The sequence below is a fragment of the Brienomyrus brachyistius genome, unplaced genomic scaffold, assembly GCF_023856365.1.
Source record: "Brienomyrus brachyistius isolate T26 unplaced genomic scaffold, BBRACH_0.4 scaffold98, whole genome shotgun sequence".
NCBI lineage: Eukaryota > Metazoa > Chordata > Actinopteri > Osteoglossiformes > Mormyridae > Brienomyrus > Brienomyrus brachyistius.
Window position 1 is genome coordinate 2,746 of NW_026042373.1, and position 23,586 is coordinate 26,331.

At 46.0% G+C, this 23,586-nt stretch overlaps 1 protein-coding gene across 1 annotated transcript in view; it reads right to left on the minus strand.

The window, feature by feature from the left end:
* Positions 1 to 824: 824 nt before the first annotated feature.
* Positions 825 to 23,586, minus strand: part of LOC125727473 (integrin alpha-9-like) — a 39,078-nt gene continuing 16,316 nt past the window's right edge. Inside the window, exons 6-17 of the mRNA XM_049004218.1 lie at positions 23,334 to 23,401; positions 21,758 to 21,887; positions 21,026 to 21,111; positions 18,341 to 18,403; positions 17,717 to 17,854; positions 17,095 to 17,200; positions 16,456 to 16,550; positions 15,984 to 16,074; positions 15,405 to 15,450; positions 14,715 to 14,869; positions 12,986 to 13,146; positions 825 to 1,078 (exon numbers count right to left, since the gene is read on the minus strand). Of these exons, the coding sequence (XP_048860175.1) occupies positions 866 to 1,078; positions 12,986 to 13,146; positions 14,715 to 14,869; positions 15,405 to 15,450; positions 15,984 to 16,074; positions 16,456 to 16,550; positions 17,095 to 17,200; positions 17,717 to 17,854; positions 18,341 to 18,403; positions 21,026 to 21,111; positions 21,758 to 21,887; positions 23,334 to 23,401 (1,352 nt within the window). The 3' untranslated portion in view covers positions 825 to 865. The remainder of the gene's footprint in view (positions 1,079 to 12,985; positions 13,147 to 14,714; positions 14,870 to 15,404; positions 15,451 to 15,983; positions 16,075 to 16,455; positions 16,551 to 17,094; positions 17,201 to 17,716; positions 17,855 to 18,340; positions 18,404 to 21,025; positions 21,112 to 21,757; positions 21,888 to 23,333; positions 23,402 to 23,586) is intronic.

The window sequence follows — 23,586 nt, forward strand, 5'->3', positions numbered from 1 at the left end:
GAATTAAGAGATGCAAGTGATTACAATATTTCATATTCTTCTTGTGACTCGGATCCCATTTATCAATCACTAAGCTTTTTTGTGTCTTCCGTGGCTTTCGCAAAACTCCGAAACACTCATGCAACAGCACATCAGCATAACCCTTCATCCATCACACATCCGAAAGCGTGGACATGTGACACTGTCTAACAGAAGCCAGGCTCCATTCATCCAAATGTTCCTCACCATCAGGTCCTAGTGTGATGCACACCCTGGGGCTTTGTGGTGTCCAGAGGCTACCCTGATCATCGCAACAATTCCACCAGGCACTCAAGGTAATGACAGGATGACAATACTGCTCTCTGCCCGCAGGAAGACAAACACACAGCATCCTGCTCATTTCACTTTCTGCTCCCAGAGAAGGAGGCTCAGGCTGATGCTATAGATGATACTATTCTTAAATCTGAATTCCCTAAATCTATAAGAAACACACTGTTGCATCCAAAGAAACCACTTAGTGGCCAACGACTGCAAAATGACACCAAGTACGGAAACACCTGTTGCACCCTAAAAGCAATAGTACTGACTAAGTCATCAACCAGCTGATGGCTCTGGCTCATGGGAACATTCCAAGAATATTATAGCTGACATGCCCTTAACTTAAAGAACATGCTGCAGGTACAGTGAATATGCCGCAGGGAGAAACAGGACAGCAGACTTTAGCACAAGGCTTGTAAAACACAGAGCGCCCTCCGTTTTTGCAGGACTGCTGACTGGCCCAGAATGGCTGCTGTTGCATCATCCAGATGGGGGTGGTTGAAATGGCTCCCCATTGGTTAAATAAAGTGCTTTGGGTGTCTTGAAAAGCATTTTATAAATGTAACATTCATTTATTGAATATTGTGGGGACAGTGATGTAAGTTGCAGTGCGGGTAGGCAGCGTGCTCACCATGTTGGTCTGGGCAATGCGGTGGCCCTTCTTCCAGCGAAGCACTGGGGTCAGCGGGGGCAGCTCTCTCTCAGACCCCCCCAGCAAGTGCTGACCGAGGCTGTAGGCCGCTTCGAACACGATGGGCGAGAAGACATCCTTCACCTCTTTCTGTGGGAACACAGGCGCACGGAACGGCAGCATTATAAGCCACTCCGCTGCCCCAAAGAGATGGCACACGTGGAGCAAAGTCACGGGTATGAACTCTCAAACACTACTGGTAGTATCTCACAGACAAAAGTGCAATTCATTGATTAGCTTTCCCTAATCAGGTGGTAGCGACTTGATTTAGCAGGCACTGCACTAATTAATGGAGTATGTGAACTCCTTTGTAGCAAAGCCCAGGTACACGTGTCTCAAACAATGTGCAGTGCTCCACAGCTTTCAATAATTTAACTCATATTTCAAAGAATGTGGTGTAAGACTGGAGTGAAGGCACAGTTAGTCTGACAAGGACATATCATCATAGAAGATAATAACCTTTTCTTTCCTCTCATCCTGTCTGTATGTGCAACATTATCACCTGGACTATCACTGATCCACAAGGACGGGCGGAGAAATACTGATAGAAAGGCGACCTGGTCTTCGGCCCCCCAGACAGTCCACGTTCTCATTCCCTCCAAGCTCCTTTGTCCTAGGGGACCCCCAGATATTTTTGCCCGACAGATCATACTTTAGCTCCCTCGCTACCAGGAGCTGGGATGGAGCAAAAACATGGACTGTCTGGGCTTAGGAAAGGAAAGGAATGCCACTGGACAAAGTGACCGGGGACACTGCCATAGTCAAAGCGAAAGATATACATGTACTGGACAGGTGAGAAAAGAACGGTCATCCAGTGACCTGAGCAGGGGCGCGTCCTCTGCCCCTGCAGTGAGCAGGGTGGCGTCAGGATATAAGGTCATACCACATCATCTCAGGTGCTCCAGCTTTTTATTATCTCAGCATTAAAAGGCTCCATTAAGCTCTGCTGGCCCACCTACTGTATTTTAGGAAACTTTCCATTTCCAAAGCCCCGATATGCCCCAGACTGGCTGCTGATGAATAGCTGTCTGTTTTAAGAGCCACATTAAAAGGATATCAGCAACTGTGCTGTGCATACCTCACACAAATATAGGCAACAATACTGACTGCACACGAACATACCGGGCCGTCTGATTGGTCAGTATATAAACATACAACATATGATTGACATTTCTATTTCTCACCTACTCACCACTCCGTCAACAAACCTGCCCCTGCAGAACTTAAAATCATAGCAGGAAATACAATCCGCTTCTGTTACTGTACTCCATTATAGTTACACTCTGCTGTGCTCTGTGTGAAAAGTTAATCCTTCAGAAGTGGGGGTCACCAGCCCAAAGGGGCCAACTGACCACCCTCTCAGGCGCACAACACAGAGGGCTTTCTATAATCTGATACAGATAGTGCTGATGGCAAGTTCTTGCTTCATGTTGGTCCGACACACCCTGGGCTCAGCTTTCTGAGACCAGGATACCAAGCTCAGCTGTCCTGAACTTGGCAGTGAACCCCCCTCCCCACTGAAGTTTATCTCCAGGTCTCCATGCTAGAAAACACAAACATCCCAACAGTATGAGCCATTTGCTCCCCAACAGGCAAAACAAAAGCTAAACCTGGAGGAAAGTAAGCTAGCAGGATCAGTAGGCAAGACCCCAGATAAGGAGGCCTATGGATAGAAGCAAGTTAGCAACGGGCTTATCAGCTAGCAGTGACATTCCCTAAACGGTCTGTGACAGAGCAGATTTGTATCATAGCAATGGAACGGGAGAATTATAGAAATGTATGGAATTTTCAACCCAATTGCCCATAATGCATCTGCTATCTGGGGCTTGTTAAGTTTTCATGGATTCAAATCCTACAACATCCATGAATCCTGATTTAGCAAATCAATTCAAATGCACACAAATCAGCCCTTTTCTGCTCCGGGAACAGCCAAGCAGAGCATGGAATAGTCTTCCTGTTAGTGTAGCACAAGCTAAAACCCTGAGGTCCTTTAAACACATTTTAACAACTCTGAGCTATTAGTTAAGTATTAGTTTTAGTTAAGTTCTCCCCAAAAGAGCTTGATGGGCCGAATGGCCTCCCCTCGTTTGTAAATGTACTTATTGCAGTTATAGTATGGAATAGTCTTCTTATGTACTAAGCAGACACATACTCATACAGAGGTTGAGGTGTTACTGGAATCTTTTCCCGACGACTGCACATATGCACACACGCACATATGGACACACGCACATATGGACACACACACATATGCACAAACGCACATATGGACACACGCACATATGCACACACGCACATATGCACACACACACATATGGACACACACACATACGCACACACGCACATACGCACACACGCACATACGCACATATGGACACACGCACACACGCACATATGCACACGCGCACATATGGACACACGCACATATGGACACACACACATATGCACACACGCACATATGCACACACGCACATATGGACACACGCACATATGCACACACGCACATATGGACACACGCACATATGCACACACGCACATATGCACACACGCACATATGGACACACACACATATGCACACACGCACATATGCACACACGCACATATGGACACACGCACATATGGACACACGCACATATGCACACACGCACATATGCACAAACGCACATACGCACATATGGACACACGCACATACGCACACACGCACATATGGACACACGCACATATGCACACACGCACATATGGACACACGCACATACGCACATATGGACACACGCACATACGCACACACGCACATACGCACATATGGACACACGCACGCACGCACATATGCACACGCGCACATATGGACACACGCACATATGGACACACGCACATATGCACACACGCACATATGCACACACGCACATATGGACACACGCACATACGCACATATGGACACACACACATATGCACACACGCACATACGCACATATGGACACACGCACATACGCACATATGGACACACACACATATGCACACACGCACATACGCACATATGGACACACGCACATACGCACATATGGACACACGCACATATGGACACACGCACATATGCGCACACGCACATATGGACACACGCACATATGCACATATGGACACACACACATATGCACACACGCACATATGGACACACGCACATATGCACACACGCACATATGGACACACGCACATACGCACATATGGACACACGCACATATGCACACGCGCACATATGGACACACACACATATGGACACGCGCACATATGTGCACACATATATGCACACACGCACATATGCACACGCGCACATATGGACACGCGCACATATGCGCACACAAATACGCACACACGCACATATGCACATGCGCACATATGGACACGCGCACATATGCGCACACATATATGCACACACGCACATATGCACACGCGCACATATGCACACGCGCACATATGCACATACGCACATATGCACACACGCACATATGGACACACGCACATATGCACACACGCACAGAAGCACATACGCACATATGCACACACGCACATATGCACATACGCACATATGGACACACGCACATATGCACACACGCACATATGCACACGCGCACATATGGACACGCGCACATATGGACAGACGCACATATGCACACACGCACATATGGACACGCACATATGGACACACGCACATATGGACACACGCACATATGCACACGCGCACATATGGACACGCGCACATATGCGCACACATATATGCACACACGCACATATGCACACGCGCACATATACACGCGCACATATGCACACACATATGCACACGCACACATATGGACACACGCACATATGCACACACATATGCACACGCACACATATGGACACACGCACATACGCACACACGCACATATGCACACACGCACATATGCACACACACACATATGGACACACGCACATATGCACACACGCACATATGCACACACGCACATATGGACACACGCACATATGCACACACACACATATGCACAGACACACATATGCACACACGCACATATGCACACGTGCACATATGGACACACGCACATATGCACACACACACATAAGCCCAGCATGATTCACCAGGTCTTCCTCATAACTTACAGGGTTTAATACTGGAACATGTTGTTTGGAAACAAGGATCCCCTGGGCTTTCAGAAGTGTTTATCTTAAGTCAAACTTTTAGACTGGGACCTAATTATGAAAACGGATGGGAAGATGCAGACCTTACTCTGCTCTGGCTGTATTTTACTTCAACTTTGAATTCTGTCCAATGCTGCCGGTCTAAATCTAGAGGCATCACTGCATTTTGCAAATGTTTAACGTTTAGATCCAGCCCACTAAGGTTGTCCTTGTACCCCCACATAATTTACATCTTTGGCTTAGAGTAAGACGTTAGACCTGGAATGAAGAAATATCCATTGAAAAGCGCCCGGAGACTTCTCACATTTCTCTTCTCACTTTTCTCTTCTCGCTTTTCTTGCTCCATTCCCCAGTTCTTACCGCTCATGGTGGCCAGTGCAACATCCCCACAACGAAACTCAAAGTACCCAGGTATCTGCCCACTGGTGACCAATACAACGAGTAGGTCTTTCACCTGCCTCTCAGAGCGTGCCGAGTGCCAGTCTGTTAATGCCAATCATAAACTGGTAAAGGCAAAACAGGGCCGCACTCTCAGAACATACCAGAAAACACTGGCTGGCACATCAGCAGATGTGACCATTCGGTTCCACGGTGGGTTCACTCAGAGTATCACAGGCAATGCAGCCAGACAGAAAGTGAGAAATACGTGCTTCTTACACAAGCACAGCATAAACACTGCGGTTCGGTCATGGTACCCGCGCAGTGACAGGAGTACCGCAACAACAAATGGAATCCGCTCACAGATCCCGCTGGCGATTATGATGAAATAAGTTTCTAATTCAAGTAGGGATCCTGCTGTTTTACTGAGAAATTCTGCCCAGAAAAAAATCAAGTACCCTTATAGTAACACTGGTAGCAAGTTACAAAATTGTCACAGATACTTCATCAAGGGCAGAGAGGAGGATACGAAGGTAGATGAGCATGCTGAGAATGGCGGAAAGCAACCCGACACCACAAACGCTAATTAATATACAGGGAAGAGATGAAGGGGCAGACTGATGTCCGAAACGGTGAGGGTGACGAATTTCAGGTGTGATGGAAAGGTCAGCTTCAGAAAAGGGCATTTCGGGAACCGCGGGATACAGAGGGGAGGCAAATCGCTCCATTCCAGACATTCCCGCTCCCAGTCGCGTTCCAGGCCGTCACAAGATCCAGCTGCGCTATGTTACTCAAGAGCCCCGGTTCACACTGAGGACAAAGCTCTACTCCCAGCCCAGCACCAAACTACGACAAACCAGGAGCGTCCTGCTCACAGGAGGCTCACATCCCTCCTTAGAAGCAGCTTTATCTAAGTAAGGGAGGGTCACATGGATTCAATCAGTTAATCCAAGGGTCATCTTGGGTATTCTGGTTGGCCATTGTACAGAGATTTCAGGTAACCCAGGTGAGGACTAGTTATCTATACATTTAGCAGCAACCAAAAGAACATAGTTGAAAATGTATGTTAAAACAGCCTTACAGTCTTATCTAGCAGTTATACTTTAGTCACAAGTATAGAGGTATGGGCTTAAAGCTCATTAGGGCCGTTAAAATGGACCTCACCAGTTTAGGTGCCAATCAGATAACGATGGATTTGCAGTTTCATTTTTGTTAACTTATCTACAGCCAAGTCTCTGTACTGTGACTCTGCTGTTGTTGATGTTGTCTAGCCCTGCCAGGAGAGTTTTAAACCTTCCTCTGTCATTCTGACGAAATTCCTACAGCAGCTTGCCCATCACCCTCAGCAGACAAGGAGGAACTTCAAGGACTTTGTTTCAGAACATGAAGAAATAATGTCCAGTTTTGGTGAACATCTAAATCCCTAACAGTGACCTTTTAAATTTAAAGATATGCAGTGACTGCTAAACTATCACCTTAAGAGTCACAATACATGGACACTTCCAAAAGGAAACAGCATGCATAGTTAGGAGACGTCTGCTGAACTGATCAGCTAGTCAGTTCATTCAGTTCATTCACCTAACAATCCACATTCCAGACATCAGTCTGTTTGCCTGCCAATACCAAAGTACCTCTCTGCAGAATCTATTACATAGTAAATTTCAGCTAAATGCATAACCTGCTGTTAGGTCTTCCACTCTTCTGTGGAAGTGTTAATACTTCGCTAAATGCATTCAGTCTAGTCTAATAATAAATGTTTCAGTAGTATTTGACCGTCACATGCAAAGGCACAGGGCAAAATCATCAGCACAGACCGCAGGACAGCTGGTGGAGGCGTCCCGAGTGCTGTGGCCTTTCAGCACCTTAGACCCGCTGCAGAGCTACACCGCCATGTTCTGTGATCTAGCACGACATGAGGAGCTCAGTGTGATTCACTGACACGCAGGCCCCAGAGCTCCAGACCCCATTTTCAACATGGTGACGGAACCAGCATCTAAATCACAAATGCCAGGAATATTATAATACTACAGAATTATTACAAAAACAGACTGAAATCTGAACAATACAAAGACACACATCCCACCCACAGGGTCAAACCCACGGCCTTTAACCACTCAGTGGTCATATTCTATTCATATACTATTTGTCTATAAACACATGGGTTAAGCCAGTCATATAGTAGCCTTTCCATCACAGGGTGGGATAAAACCTTATGAGACCATAGCAGGACACCAACTCAAAATCAAAGACAAAAATAAGACAGATAAAGCACACATTTAAACAGCGAATTCCCAAAATGGCCGGGGTCACTGGCTGAAAGAAAGCACAGCACGCCAGTTTATAATATTTTCAGTAACGTGGAACAGGTGGAACTAAGGCTTTTCAGCTGGCCCTCCATCCAGTACAGCCATGTCCCCCAACCCCGTATCACTGACGCTCCATCCAGTACAGCCATGTCCCCCAACCCCGTATCACTGACGCTCCATCCAGTACAGCCATGTCCCCCAACCCCGTATCACTGACGCTCCATCCAGTACAGCCATGTCCCCCAACCCCGTATCACTGACGCTCCATCCAGTACAGCCATGTCCCCCAACCCCGTATCACTGACACTCCATCCAGTACAGCCATGTGCCCCCAACCGCGTATCACTGACGCTCCATCCAGTACAGCCATGTCCCCCAATCCCGTATCACTGACGCTCCATCCAGTACAGCCATGTCCCCCAACCCCGTATCACTGACGCTCCATCCAGTACAGCCATGTCCCCCAACCCCATATCATTGACTCTCCATCCAGTACAGCCATGTCCCCCAACCCCGTATCACTGACGCTCCATCCAGTACAGCCATGTCCCCCAACCCCGTATCACTGACGCTCCATCCAGTACAGCCATGTCCCCCAACCCCGTATCACTGACGCTCCATCCAGTACAGCCATGTCCCCCAACCCCGTATCACTGACGCTCCATCCAGTACAGCCATGTCCCCCAATCCCGTATCACTGACGCTCCATCCAGTACAGCCATGTCCCCCAACCCCGTATCACTGACGCTCCATCCAGTACAGCCATGTCCCCCAACCCCATATCATTGACGCTCCATCCAGTACAGCCATGTCCCCCAACCCCGTATCACTGACGCTCCATCCAGTACAGCCATGTCCCCCAACCCCGTATCACTGACGCTCCATCCAGTACAGCCATGTCCCCCAACCCCGTATCACTGACGCTCCATCCAGTACAGCCATGTCCCCCAACCCCGTATCACTGACGCTCCATCCAGTACAGCCATGTCCCCCAACCCCGTATCACTGACGCTCCATCCAGTACAGCCATGTCCCCCAATCCCGTATCGCTGACGCTCCATCCAGTACAGCCATGTCCCCCAACCCCATATCATTGACGCTCCATCCAGTGCAGCCATGTCCCCCAATCCCGTATCACTGACGCTCCATCCAGTACAGCCATGTCCCCCAACCCCATATCATTGACGCTCCATCCAGTGCAGCCATGTCCCCCAACCCCATATCACTGACGCTCCATCCAGTACAGCCATGTCCCCCAACCCCGTATCACTGACGCTCCATCCAGTACAGCTATGTCCCCCAACCCCGTATCACTGACGCTCCATCCAGTACAGCCATGTCCCCCAACCTCATATCACTGACGCTCCATCCAGTACAGCCATGTCCCCCAACCCCGTATCACTGACGCTCCATCCAGTACAGCCATGTCCCCTGTTAGGGTTATCTTCTTCTAAAGATACGCTGGAAACCAACCAGTCACTGAACACAGAACAACACGGCCAGCTGTAATGACTTTTTACTTGCTGCAAGGGAAGTCTGGTCCTGACTTCGAGGTGTCAGCCTCTCAGCCTGACACAGCCAATTTCGAAAGAGGAACTCCCCTCGCAGTATCTTTTATTGAGGTACACAAACAGGATATGCAAATAACATTCAACATTGTTTATCACCATGTATGGGGTGGAAATATTCAAGCGACAGTTCTTAAGACGTGTTATTGCTAAATTAAGATCAAGCTGCTGCAGGGTGTTATTTTTAAGAAATGGTATCCAGCAAAATGACAATAAAAAAAGTACATATTTCTCTAACATCCCCCAACCCCATATCACTGACGCTCCATCCAGTGCAGCCATGTCCCCCAACCCCATATCACTGACGCTCCATCCAGTGCAGCCATGTCCCCCAACCCCATATCACTGATGCTCCATCCAGTGCAGCCATGTCCCCCAACCCCGTATAACTGATGCTCCATCCAGGACAGCCATGTCCCCCAACCCCGTATCACTGACGCTCCATCCAGTACAGCCATGTCCCCCAACCCCGTATCACTGACGCTCCATCCAGTGCAGCCATGTCCCCCAACCCCATATCACTGATGCTCCATCCAGTGCAGCCATGTCCCCCAACCCCGTATAACTGATGCTCCATCCAGTACAGCCATGTCCCCCAATTCCACATCACTGACGCTCCATCCAGTACAGCCATGTCCCCCAACCCCGTATCACTAACGATTCAGTACAACGCAGAGCTTTTCATATCTTAAACAGTGCCGAGTTGTCTAAGCTCATTTGAAGCTCCAAATATATGTGCTATTCTCCTATAAATGAAGTCATAATGTTAAATGTTCTTAGCTTTGTTGCCTTGGCATTGTAACATTTTACTAAGGCCACCATCAGTGCTTCACAAAGACTACTGGGGCCAGTTATCCCCATAAATCCCTGTATATATCAGTGCAGATAGTATTTCTGTGTTTACAGACTCAAGCTGGCAGCTCTCTGACTTCTCATCCAGTAGCATTTCACTACTTTAAGGGAGTTTCATTACTAAATTCCTAAATACAACAAGAAAACACAAGGATAACTGTTCATTTGCAAAATGAAGACGATTAAAAAAGAAAAACAACCTGTGTTTATAATAGGAATAAAAGTCAGTGTCCCTTAAGAGTAAACAGGAAGACCAGCATGGGACTGGCCTCAGTTTCAAATCCCCTGTGATACCGGCCAGCTGCTGGGGGTTAGCAGGACTGGATCAGCTTCCAGAGGGTGCCTCATGATCACACCGGGCTTAGACTCTCACACAAAGGAGAACTTTATCCTGGAATCACCTTCACTATATGTAATACAAGGAAATTGCCTGTTTGCTGTCAGTCATCAATTACCAGACCTGTAGCCCAGGGCAGCCAATCAGAAAAGAGGTTTTCATTTCCCTGGAGAGGAAGTGCCTGTCCGTAGTGATCATGGTACATTCCACATGACTGCCCAAGAAATATTCCATTATGAATTAAAAATGTGCTAGGAATACAGGCACTTCATAATGTATATGAAATAAGAGGCGACCCATAATGCATAAATACTCAGTCCCCATGCTCTGGTATGTGTAAATGTACTCAGGCGAAAGCATTTGTCCTAACATGGATAAAATTACCAAAGCACGGGCACACTACTGCGAGGACAAATGCTACATTTCTTTAAAAAGTTTACCAGGGATCGCTGGCGCTCAGACAGCGAAAATGGAGAAGGCGCACGGTGGAGGGATGGGAAGCCCTGTGGGCTCACACTGATAGGGCTGTGGCTTTGGTTTCTACTTATAAGCGGGGAGTTTCATTGGCTTCCTCTGGAGACACATAATCCAAGGATAATGATCAATAAAGTTCTAAGGCTCTATACATAAATTGCATTATTATGAATATGTTATAGTTTCTAAAAATGTGAGACGTGCATTAACCTTTGCCATTAGAGAGATATATCTGATAAAATGAACTCATGGTTCACGGTTCTGCATCTGTGTGTGTGTGTGTGGTGGGGAGGTGGTAGTTGGGAGCACAGCTGTTTCCTGTTACCCTGCCTGCAGGCTCAACTCCACACATACAGATGGAGAGAGAGCAGTCAAGCCCTAACGCCTGAATCTGGCCCTTTGGCCTCTGTTCTCAGTCATTCCCATAATGCACCAGTAACTCGCCGACCAGGGTTTAAACGCACAATCCACTCATTGTGAATTTACATTACTTTGGTGCAGAGTTTTACAAATAACAAAATAGTGTTCTTGTAATAATTCTGTACTTTTTTTTCTTACAAGTGAATATTTGTTTTAAACTAAACTTTTGTTCACGGAACTTCAGTACCTGATTTCTTTCCCTAACATGCTGCCCCCATGTTCCCAGGATGAGAGAAAACCATTCTGAATTTTCAATCTTGAATATTAGAATATTCCTGGCACTTGTGATTTAGAAGCTGGCTTAGTCACCATGCCTGAAATGGGACCCTCAGCTCCAGGGTCCGGATGTTGGGGCATCCTTGTAACTCCTTGTCCTATGATAGATCACAGAACATCGCGGTGTGGGCCTGCAGCCTGTCTAAGCTGCTGAAAGGCCACACCACTCATGATGCCCCCTCTACAATTTTCCACCCAGACATGCGACGCCACAAATATCTAATTTAAAGGTCGACTGGCTAATGATTGGGTCTGGGCTTGCTGAGCAGGACCTCAAACTAGGCAGCTAGAAAATCCGACAATGTTCAGGCAAGGTCAGGGTGAGAGGTAGATGACTCAAAAAACAATCACAGAACATGTCTGTGGAATATGACACAGACAAGAGCGATTATGAACGACGACAGCAGACGCTGCACAGGAACTTGGATGTACACAGACACAACAAGTACAGCATGACAAAGACGCTTGTTAATGATCGGTGGAAATAACCCTGTTAAACGAAACTTTATGTTCACTAAAAAAACCCAAATGCAAAAGATTTAAACATTTTACTGAAGCCGAGTTCTGCAACAGCACTAAACTATGAGTGTGTCAGCATACTGGAAACTCATCTTTTAAGCCTGAGGTGAAGGCACCACAAGCTGTGTCCCACAGACAAGCAAAGCAGAAAGCAGGGAGCTCTATCCCACTAACTGTGGGCTAACAGCGAGTCAAAATGGGTGGTCTGAGGTCCCCAAAGTGCCGATTGGGTTATGTGAGACTCCCTCTTTCGAACACAGTGGCAAATACTAACTCTGTTATAGAACCTAGATAGGGATCAGTAAGTTACACATGAAAATGCAGGATTCTAATACTCCTAACCCCAGGCATACGGCTCTAATCCAGGAACCAGCGGGGTCTGAGATGAAAACGTCTTTGTGATGGGACCTGTCTCACATGCCCTTTTCCATGTCTTTGCATGAACGACATATTAAAGCACATATAATAAGTGAATCAGCAAATATCATGTAACTGAAAAAGCCTGCTCAGAGCTGCTGTTTTTCTGGGATAAACATCAACAGAAAACTCAGACTCTCTTAATGTTTTATGGATCCTTCACGGGCTTTGCACAGGATTACTTCAGCGGAACAGTAGAACACAATAAAAGAAGCATCCGCTGAGAATGGCTGGGCCACTACAGAGGGCAGGAGGGACCCACCTTGACGTAGGCCACGTAGGGCTGACACACCGGCTGCTTGATGCTCAGGTGGATCTTCTCACTCACAGCTCCAATCAGCTCCCCGTTAAGTGCAAATAACACTCTCGTGGGCTGACTTCTCCTCCGCTTCTCCACATCAGCTGTCAAGTTGTACAGCAACTCTGCATCATGTGGGACAGAGAGAAGATCAGCAGTGCAGGTTCCTCTGGGAGGTGTTTAGGCAAAAGGAATGGAACTGGTTTCCAAAGAGGAACACTCCCTGGACATATGGAAATACAAAGCGGCTCGTAAGCCCGTACAATGCAGGCCCATGTCTCCTCACTGAAGGGAGGCCTTCTTCATGGGAGTCAGGCACTCATGGAATGTGACTCCCAGTTCCCCAGGGCATCACAAGTCAGATAGAAATTAAGCCTGGGGGGATTTTAAAGGTGAAAGGTCATTTTCACTTTCTTTTTGCCAACCTCCCCCTCATAAAATAACATGACTAAACTAAATATTAATACCCAGAGTTGGACAGCCCCAAATATTGTGAGTGCTTCTTTTCAGGAAACAAGCCATCTTCTAAAATGGTCTCAGAGTAACAAGGAAAGAGGTACAGAGCTGGGAGACAAGGCTGAGGTGCTCCATGCAAAGGATGAGAGCTCCATCAGGAGATGAAGTGTGGCTGGGGCTTTCTAACCCCAACCCTCCACTGCAAAGCCCCCACTGCAAATTTACAGCTGACAGAGGTTGAGCCCTCGCTCTCGAGGAGATGTGGAACTTGGCTTTTGTCCAAGTTTGGACAATGAATTTACCAATGTGTGTATCATTCTGCGTGTGACTGGGAATTATTAGGTTACACAGTCACTGAAAGCCTTTGTTACACAGCGCATCACTGGGATTGTGACACTGTGTATCCCTCAGTGATTATCACTGTTAGTGATTCTGTTACACAGTAAATCACTGTGATTCTGTTAGTTTGTAACTTTGACTTGTACCGTAACACAATTTATAATTTTGCTACACAATAAGACCTTACAGTCTGTTATGATACATCACTTGGAATCATTCTAAAATGCAGCAAGTTGCTGTGACTCTGCAGCACAGTTTGTAACTGTGAATCATTCCAATAGACTGTATATGTGTGTTGTAGTGTCTGTGCTGATGCAGCATCATTGCTCATGTCCAGTGCCACGCTTCAATAGCATGCACCTGATCTCAGTGACAGTGCTGGAGCCCCTGCGGCTGGCTGGCTTTTGCTCCACCCACAGGGCCATGTTACTTCATTCCTTGAACCAGCATTTACATTCGGCAAACAATCTCACTAAGGTCAACAACAGTGTATAATACAGGATGGGGCTGCATTCACCAGAAGGACCCTGTCTGTGGAAGGTAACTACGACCTCGGCAGCCCCCCCCCCCCCCCCGCTGGAGGAAGGGCAGGTCTCTCAGCATTAGGTGCTTTCTTTCCAGAGGCAGAGCCAAACCCAGGCTGCAGCAGACAGAGAGCCCTTATTCACACTTTCCTTTCACATAACACGCCCTGTTCCGTGCCGCCTGTTACTGCACACGCCCCTGACAGCACATACGTGGGCATTACACGCCTTCCGTCACATGCCACAGACTGAAGTATGGAAAAGGCATGAAGGAGAAACACAGAAAGCAGAAACAGATCCACTTGCACACATATAAACACAGATACATAAAAAGAAGCCATGAAACACTGACGGACACTTATAGATACACTCACCAATGTGGCCTGGTACCTGCAGCCCTCGGAAACTCAGGCACAGGGTGACGTTCAGGCAATTCAGGTGCTGAGGGCCATCATGGCACGACGGTGCTGTGATGTTGATGGATGGGGGCAGAAGTATGGACACATCCACAGTAATAACAGGCCTCGACCTGCAGGAGGCGACAGTGTGTTGCAGCCAGACCCACTACAGTCTCCCTGACGTTGTCTAACAGAATGGAATCACACTGTATTTTAAACTCCTGCAGCACTGAAGTTAAAAAACTTGAGCAGTTAGAAATGATGATGTGACTATCAGGTTCTGGTGATTAAACCACTCCGCCCCAAGGACCAGGAGCTTTTACTGGGGCACACAAACCGTGACAGGACAGTGACAGAGCATATTTAATCCATGCACAAACTAAAATTGACACTCCACTCTCAGATGGGTTTTCAGTATGAGCTCTGAACAAGACTATGTGCAAATCCTTACTTAAACTTCCTGGAATCATTTAGCCAGATCACAACACAGGAATTGTTTGACTAGAATATTCCTTTTCCTCAAAACGTCACTCATTATCTACAGTATGACACAATGTGCCGAAAGTGTGCCTATGGTCCCCACATGAAGGTATTGAGGTTGTCAGCGTGACTGTGTGCAGCAACATGCACGGTGTGTAAGCCGACGACAGACGGGTCCCCATTCACCTGAGTAACACCACACTGTCAGACATGAAGGCTCCAACAGTCACATCTGCAACACAGAAAGCACAAGCCAGTGAGCTCAGAGGCGACAGTCCAACAACGTCAGCACAACTAACTGTTCTGCTTCAAGCCGTACCGTCATGTGGAATGTAGTAAACAAAATGCCAGAGGCGTGTATCAAGCCGCTTTCTACAGACATCTCACCATGTCTGAAATCTTGAGATAGAAGTGTTGTCTCCAGTCTTCTGACATTGGGCTCCTTTTATCCAAAGTTAACCTCTAAATCTCACTCATTATGTGTGAGCACAATGTCTTAGCAAAGATAAGGTGATTTTTTACGCTAAATACAGGTATTTCAAATTTTTAATCAGAATTGCACCTTCCATGTTAGAGATCCATAAAAGAGGTTTTTCTCACATGTCTCCTGTAACATCTTTAATCCTTGAAGGCTGACCTCCGTGAGAAGGTCACTAAGACCACTGGGAGACTGGGAGTCTGTCTAAAATTCTGCTGTGATCGATATGGCCATGGGAATGAGAATAAGACAGCGTGGCCCCAAAGCCCACTGAAGACCCCCCCCACCTGGGTAACCGTTCTGGTCCATGTCCACACCACCAGAGATTGCCTGACCAAACATGCGTAGGGAAGGGTGGATGCTGCGACCGGTCAGTTTCTAGAAGACAGCACAGAGAATGGCAGTGAAAGACAACACAGCCGAGAATGAAACAGCAGCAGGAAAAAACAGAAATGAATAGCACAGAGAACAGGAGAGGAAGACAAATAATATCAGGAAAAGAGCACAGAGAATAACAGTGAAAAAGTACAGGGAACAGAAGTCAAAAGAGCAGAGAACAGGAGCCAAGGACTGCACAGGGAGAAGGAGTGAAAGAGCACAGAGTGTAGTGTACAGGAGCATAAAGTAGTATAACATATGATGTTTCATTGAATAAACTGATCATGATTTGAACAAATAATCTCTATGGTATTTATGGTTATGACTTTCAAATTATTTACGATGTAGTAGTGTAGTGTGGAAGACAGGAGGGTAGGTTACCATGGAGTAAGTGCTGACAATCCCATTTTTGTCACCATGGTAAATGTATACTACTCCAGTGTAGTCATCCTGCTTGGGAGCTCCAACTGCCACGTCTAGTGAGTAAAAGAGTAGTTAAGAAAGGCTCATAAAACCTGTCCCACACTACCAACATGACCCCTGAAGCCCCACCATCACCAGCCTGAAACACAGACCGACGCCACCATCACCAGCCTGAAACAGACCAACGCCACCATCACCAGCCCTAAAGATAGTCCAACAGCACTATTACCAGTCCCTAGGGCGGCCTAAAAATACAAAACAAGGGTAACCCCACACTTACAAGGCTAATGGTTCCGGGAAATGGGCTGGACAAGTCACATCTCCTAAGCTGGGGAAATGAATTATCATTCATTTAAAAATCTCAAGAGTCGAGTCCCATTCGAAATTCCTGTGTTTGATTCCTTAAAATCCGAGGCAACAGCTGCCTGAAGACACTAAGTACTACATGGTAGGTGCAACCTCCTATTGAGCTATAATCAGTCATCAAGACGACAGGCAAGGTACTCATCAATGTAAAATCTAATTGTTGGTTGTGAATACTGCTTTACCAGATCAACGCATAATTTTGCGTATTAAGGGTTTGCATAAAAGCATTACCTTCATAACCATCATCATCGATGTCACCCAGCATGGAGATGCACTCTCCAAAGTGGCCGTTGTAAGCTCTGTCCCCTGTTAGGACCCCGGTCTCCTCCATGTACCCCTGACAACACAGAGGTGAGGATATGTTAAGACAAGGCTTCCCTTGAGCATAGCCTTGTGCCTGGCGTTTCCTGGGATGTTTCCTCCATATCACTGGAACCTCAAACTATACAGTCTAATGGAAGGACAGGAGTCCCCGTATCCGCAGTTTCAGTAAATGCAATTTCAGTTATCTGCAGTTTACAGTGGTCTGAAAAAAAAATTATACAATGTGTAGTAGTGTGTTTTTCCATTGTTCCTTCGTCCTTTGAAATACAAAAGGCATGGTTTCCATTGTTCCATCATCTCCTGAGAATTAGAATAAAACTTCAGAATAACCTTTATTTGAAAAGCAGTTTGGCTAACTGCAGTAGTCAATGTGAATGTGTCACCTGTGGATAGGAGGGACCACTGTATTACGGATTTGAGATGGATGGATGGATGGAGGGGTGGCTGAGTCTGGGGCGTAAGCAGGTATCATGAGGAGACGGCACTAACTGTACAGTATGAGGAGGTGACAGCAGCAGAATAGACTCACGTTGCCCCTGTTCAGGTAGACGGCCACCTGGCCCTCGTCCCTGACCTCACTGTGCATCGGTGCCCCCACCAGCAGGTCCGACAGGCCGTCCTGGTTCAGGTCAACTGCACACAATGAGGAGCCAAAGTAAGAGCCCATCTGCAACCAAGTCAAGTCACAACAAAGCATTCAGTCAGTTACACTCCGGACATACCCCCCCTCCCCCCCCACCCAACTCCATGCCCAATCAGGGACCCCTTGCTATCTGCTAGATACGTAAAGCAGATATTTACCATGTATTGGTACCATTGTTACAATTACAGGTTATAATTAGTTAAATGGTACACCCCTGCCGGTAAGAATCAGGACTGAATTCAATCTAAGCTGAAAGCAATAGCTAGAATTTATCAAATTTTTAAAAATTTCATAAAAATGAAGTAATTCCTGAACTAGAGGTATTCCATGTCAAGCTCGATAAAAGCATCTGATAAATAAATGTAATGTAAAAAATCAACAGAAAGAGAAGGACATGACTTTTGGTCAATTAAATGGTTCATAATTGTTTTGTGACCAGGGTAAGTCCAGTTTAGCTGCATGGTTAAATAGGACTAAGCGCAATTTCAGTGCAACACATCTAGTACCTACCATTTTCCCTGAAGCTTGAAAAATCTTCACCAGAGATAACCCTTCTATTTTGAAAATGTAAACCTGAAATTATGAAAAAGAGAGGATTTAATACCAGAACCATGAGGCATTTTATAGCTAAAAGTATTTAACCAGGAATTGGTTTATTAAGCCACAGCCATTGTTGACACAGGTGTATAATTAAGCACACATTCTTCAGCAATGAAGCACGTGGTCTCCAACAATTAACATAGGTAGCAAAATGGGCAGCCATACAGGAGAGATTACTGAGTCTCACACCTGGCATCTTCACAGGACACCAGCCCTGCTAGAGCTGCCCTGGTCAACTGCGACTGGATGGAGCGTGAAGTGGAAACATCTGGGATCAAGATCAGCCGGAAAGTGGACAGCACCTCAAACCCACCAATAGGGCCCTAATCACCCATCATCAACACCCAGCCTGAGTGGTACCAAATCCCACCAGCAATGTTCCAGCACTTAATGCAAAGCCTTCCCAGAAGAGTAGGGGTTATTATACAAACAAAGCACTGACCAATTGCAAATTAATACCACTGGAGTCAGGACGAGATGAACAAGCTGAATAAGTCCAAATACTGCTGGCTAGGGAGTGTACTGCACCTGGAGAAGGTGCCAATATGTGTGAACCCTCTGTACTGACATCTGGATGCTGATGTTTAACCCTCTGGAGTCTGAGGCCATTCAATCACTTTTGAGGTAGTCTGACATGCATTGAAATTTTAAAATATTTCATCTACTCAAAAAACATTTATCCCAGAGTGCTACAAATGCTTTTATTCCGCAGAAATTCAGCACCAATAATCGGAGACCATTTAGAATGTCATTATTCTATCTTTTGTTAAAATCAACTTTAAAAAACATACACTTTTTATTATTATTATTTAATTTTTCTTCAATGCATGTTAATGGCTTGCAGTGGTCCGACAGCCTGGATACTGGGGCGGAGCCCTAAGGCTTGGGCACGGGTCGAGGGTTTCAAATGTCTTCCTCTGTTTTGTTCTTTTTTCATTCTTTTCTTTCTCTCTGTTGAAAATGCCAATAAAAAAACTTTGTCCGAAAAAAATACACTTTTCAAAAACCAATTTTTTGAGGTGCTGACTAATCAAAGAAATTCACATTATACGGATTTCTAGGCAAGACTTTTGAGCTACGGAGCTACACATAGGTGAATGGGACATTCATAGCCATTTCACAGCAGAGCCAGTGTGTTGCATTCACACCAAAGATAACTGCGGTGCGAGGCCGATATCCGGACCAGAACTCATTTTTCTGGCCCCTTGTTTTAACACAGGTGAAGAGAATGAGGATGAACAGGAGCATCACACCTTACATTTTTAAATTCCACATGAAAGATTTACACATTTCTTGATTTGCGGTATAAATGTTAAAATACAAGGTAATTACTTGTCATAGCAGTGCAAATACATATAATATATAAATGTGCATTTGCATTGTTACAACAACCGTGCCACGCATATCGCTTTTAAAGGTGAATGCATACATGCCTGGAGTTGCATCTCTGCAAATACGACTCATAATTCATCCATGAATACATCACCAATTACAGCCCACTTTCTAACTGGAACACACAAATGGTAGTTCGTGTTCGACTGCTAAAGTGCAGGAACAAGTTGTCAGTAGCACCGATGACAGATGAATCGCGGGACACAATTTTGAATGAACTATATTAAACTCAGGAACCGTAATGAATAAAGCTAAAAATATTGTAAGCATTTGCAGTATTCTCCAATTCATCGCATCTCACAAGGTCCTCCATTTTTGTCTTCACTTCCAAAACGGTGCCCCTCCCACAGCAACATGCACACACTGACACCAGCACCGGTTCCAGCAAGGGCTTGGTGTGAAAGGGGTATCAGACATTTCATGTGGTTTGATTACTAAAGTGCTAGAACTCTGGAGTGACACTATTTTTTTCCGTCGCCTTCACAACGAATATGATGAGACAGGTGTCACCACACCTGTGATAGCTTGCACACTGTCAATGGCCCATCAGTCTGGAATGTCATTGTCACTGCCCCCCAAACCCACCACAGTGTGAATTTTAAGAAAAGAAGTGCAATCACAATATTCTACCCAAATAATACAAAACAATAAATGAATAACAGAACAATCAATTGTCCGTCCTGATGGGGATGCCAAGTTTCAAAACAGTTCCTGTCTGGCTGAAGGCAAAAGTAAACATCACATGCTTTGCACTTCCGAGGGGTTTTTGTATGTGTAATATCGCAGCGCCGGTCAAATGGCTCCGCATAGCAGCACCTATTAGCCTGTCCGGCACGCTCTGAGCCACGCACACAGCCCTGACTGTTTCCTAACTACTTGGGCTGTGTCCTCGGTTTATGTAAGTGTGTTTACCTGGGTGTGCCCCAATCTGCGCCGGTTACTCACGTGTTTCCCTGTTCTCTGTAAGTAATGATCATGCAGGTACCTTACAGTTCAGTGTCAGCATCAATTTCTCCAATATATGCGATGGGAGTGTGGTTGGTATTTGTGTGTGGCCCCTTTCATGGGCTACAAAAAAAGTGTCACTTTGTCTGTACAGTGCCATTGAAATCAGTAGACAATATTGTACAGAGTTGCGTCTGGATGTTTAAAGCCCACAGTTTGTAGAGTGACATCATCACATGAGCAGAATGCCACACCCACCTTTCCCTGGTTTCCGTCCCTAGGGGCCCCAGCAACGACATCAGTAGCCGTAGCCGAGGAGAAGTGTCCAGCTGTGACAGCGTATCCTAGGAGAGGGGTGGAGAAGAAAAGGAAGGACTATATTTCTGCCCTAATAGGGCTATGGTTCCCCTCAAAATCACCAACAGGAAGTGACCCCTTATCCTTCAAACATAGCCAGTCGGTGACTGGGGCTGCAGTAAAAACTCGAGTGGAAAAAGAAATGAAATGGGAAATGGGGTAGCTGTTTTTCCATCCAGGGGTGTGCCTGCTCCAGTCTCCCTGGGGGGAGTACGGAGCAAGTATGGCGGGCGGGGCCCAGGGTGAGGAGAAAGGACAACACCAAACTAACTAACCACAGAAAATGTGAAATCAGAAATGGATTCCAGTGCCTGTCAATAACCTGTACTCATTATTCACTGTTTCAATAAAATTGGCACAAAGTTAAATTCTTTTTGGAGTAAAATTGAAATTGGTCTGGAATCAATGCAGTAATGAATTACAGGCTTTTGTGCGGCCTTTTTATTTATGCTGTGACCCTCCTATGCCAAAATCAGTGGTCTCTACCATTGTCTGGGTCTGCATTCCACGTAACAGAAGACATTTTCAGAAGGCTGAACTTCACAAAGAAATTGGGAGGGAATAAAAGCAGCTTTCCCTCAATTTACATTATCAATGAATTTACGAAAACCCACCGATCGGAGGGGGTCTTACCGAGGTAGCTGTATCGCTCAGAGCTGGCCGCGCCTTTACTGATAGAGTAGTACGAATCTGAAGTCAAGTTGAGTGCCTTTACTGTTCCAGTCCAGTAGTACGACCCCGGAGCGCCCATCACTAGCAACTCCTGAAACACAACCACAAAATGTTATTAAGCTATATTAATGCCGTTTTCATTTAATCAATCACAATTTCAAATTCACTGTTCATACTTCTTTTGTAGATTCATTGTTTACCAACTAAAAGGTTCATAAACGCCATACATTCATAAAAAGCATCCTGGGGTGTTCAGAACAGGGAGGTCATTGAAACCTGACATGTGTGAGAGGCAGCCATGCCCTGTGTGCTTCTGGGTATCTTCAACACCGTCGTTCAGCCAATGAAATATCTCAGCACTGGAACACGAGTGGAGCACATGGCAGGCTACAGGGACCGAAGCAGACTGTCTGAACTACTCTCCAAGCCAGGAGCGGCTTTGCGAAACTTAAATCACTGGCTTCTCATGCAACGACGTGATGGAAGGAAAACATGGGGTTTTGGTTCAGCTCTGGTTCAGCTCTGGTTAGCTGGCGGCCACAAACCACCCAGCACTATCTAACAATTATACCACAGGAATTAGAGGCGGCTCTTAGGGTTACCTTTGATCTCTGAGCATGAGTAGTATTCGTCTATAATGTGTTTGCAGACAGACTTCCATCCTGCTGCAGCCATACAGGGTTACATCTCCAAGATATTTACACTGTCATTATAACACTGCTCCATTAAGTATGCATTTGGATCCTCTCAACATGAGACCAGTGAGACAGCTTTGACTCCCAGTTTCCATGTTACACTGAGGCTGTAGTCTCTATTTCAGTAAAACATACTGTTTTAATGGATCTTTTTTCCATCCATCCATCCAAATTCCACCCTCTTTTTCTAGCCAAGGTCATGGGGAATCTTTATCCAGCTTGAAATATTCTTGATATAAACTATATTTGCATATACAAACACTGAGTATCTACTTTATTAGGTCCACCTAGCAAGCACCAGGTAGGATCCCCTTTTTGTTTCTACTAAAACTCCAAGACAACATAAGTGAGTTTTCAAAGAAGCAGCACTATTGTACTGAACTGTTATACTCGCACTAGCAACCTTCCTGTTAGCATTAACAAGTCAGGCCATTCTCCTCTGACCCCTCTCATTTACAAGGTGTTTTCAACCACAGAATTACCACTGATTGGTTGTTTTTCATGTACTGCACCTTTCTCAGTAAACTTTGCACACAGTAGTATGAGACGATCCCAGGAGAGTAGCTGTTTCAAACACACCCCATTCAAAATCTGTTAGATCACACATCTCAGCTGTTAGGTCACAAACGCTTAGCCAGGCAGTAAGCAAGCCTCTTGACACTGTGTGCTGTATATATTCGGTTGCAGCCACATCATTGGTTGTTTGGAGGAAGCAGTCTGTTTGCATTAACAAGCATGTGCACCTGGCCACTGAGTATTCAACCGGATCTGTATTTATGTCATTCAGGATCATAATGTCAGACTCAAGAGTGTTTGTTTGTGCAGAATGAGAGGCTACTGACCTCTGTAAAGACACCAGCAATCCCAGCCTGACACGATCCGTGCTCCTCCCCGTATGTCTTCTTATAGTCTGTGGGGAAAAACCCCACAATCCCACACTGTCTCCAGGATAAAGGCCACTGCCACTCTACTACGGCTGGGAATAGCTTAAGCATCCATCTCTCGTGAGCAGAAGGACCCGGAAGATGGCTGACATAGGGTCCCATCGTAAAGAACGTTCCCTCATAGAGCACGAGGCTGGCGGGGGGTATTCCA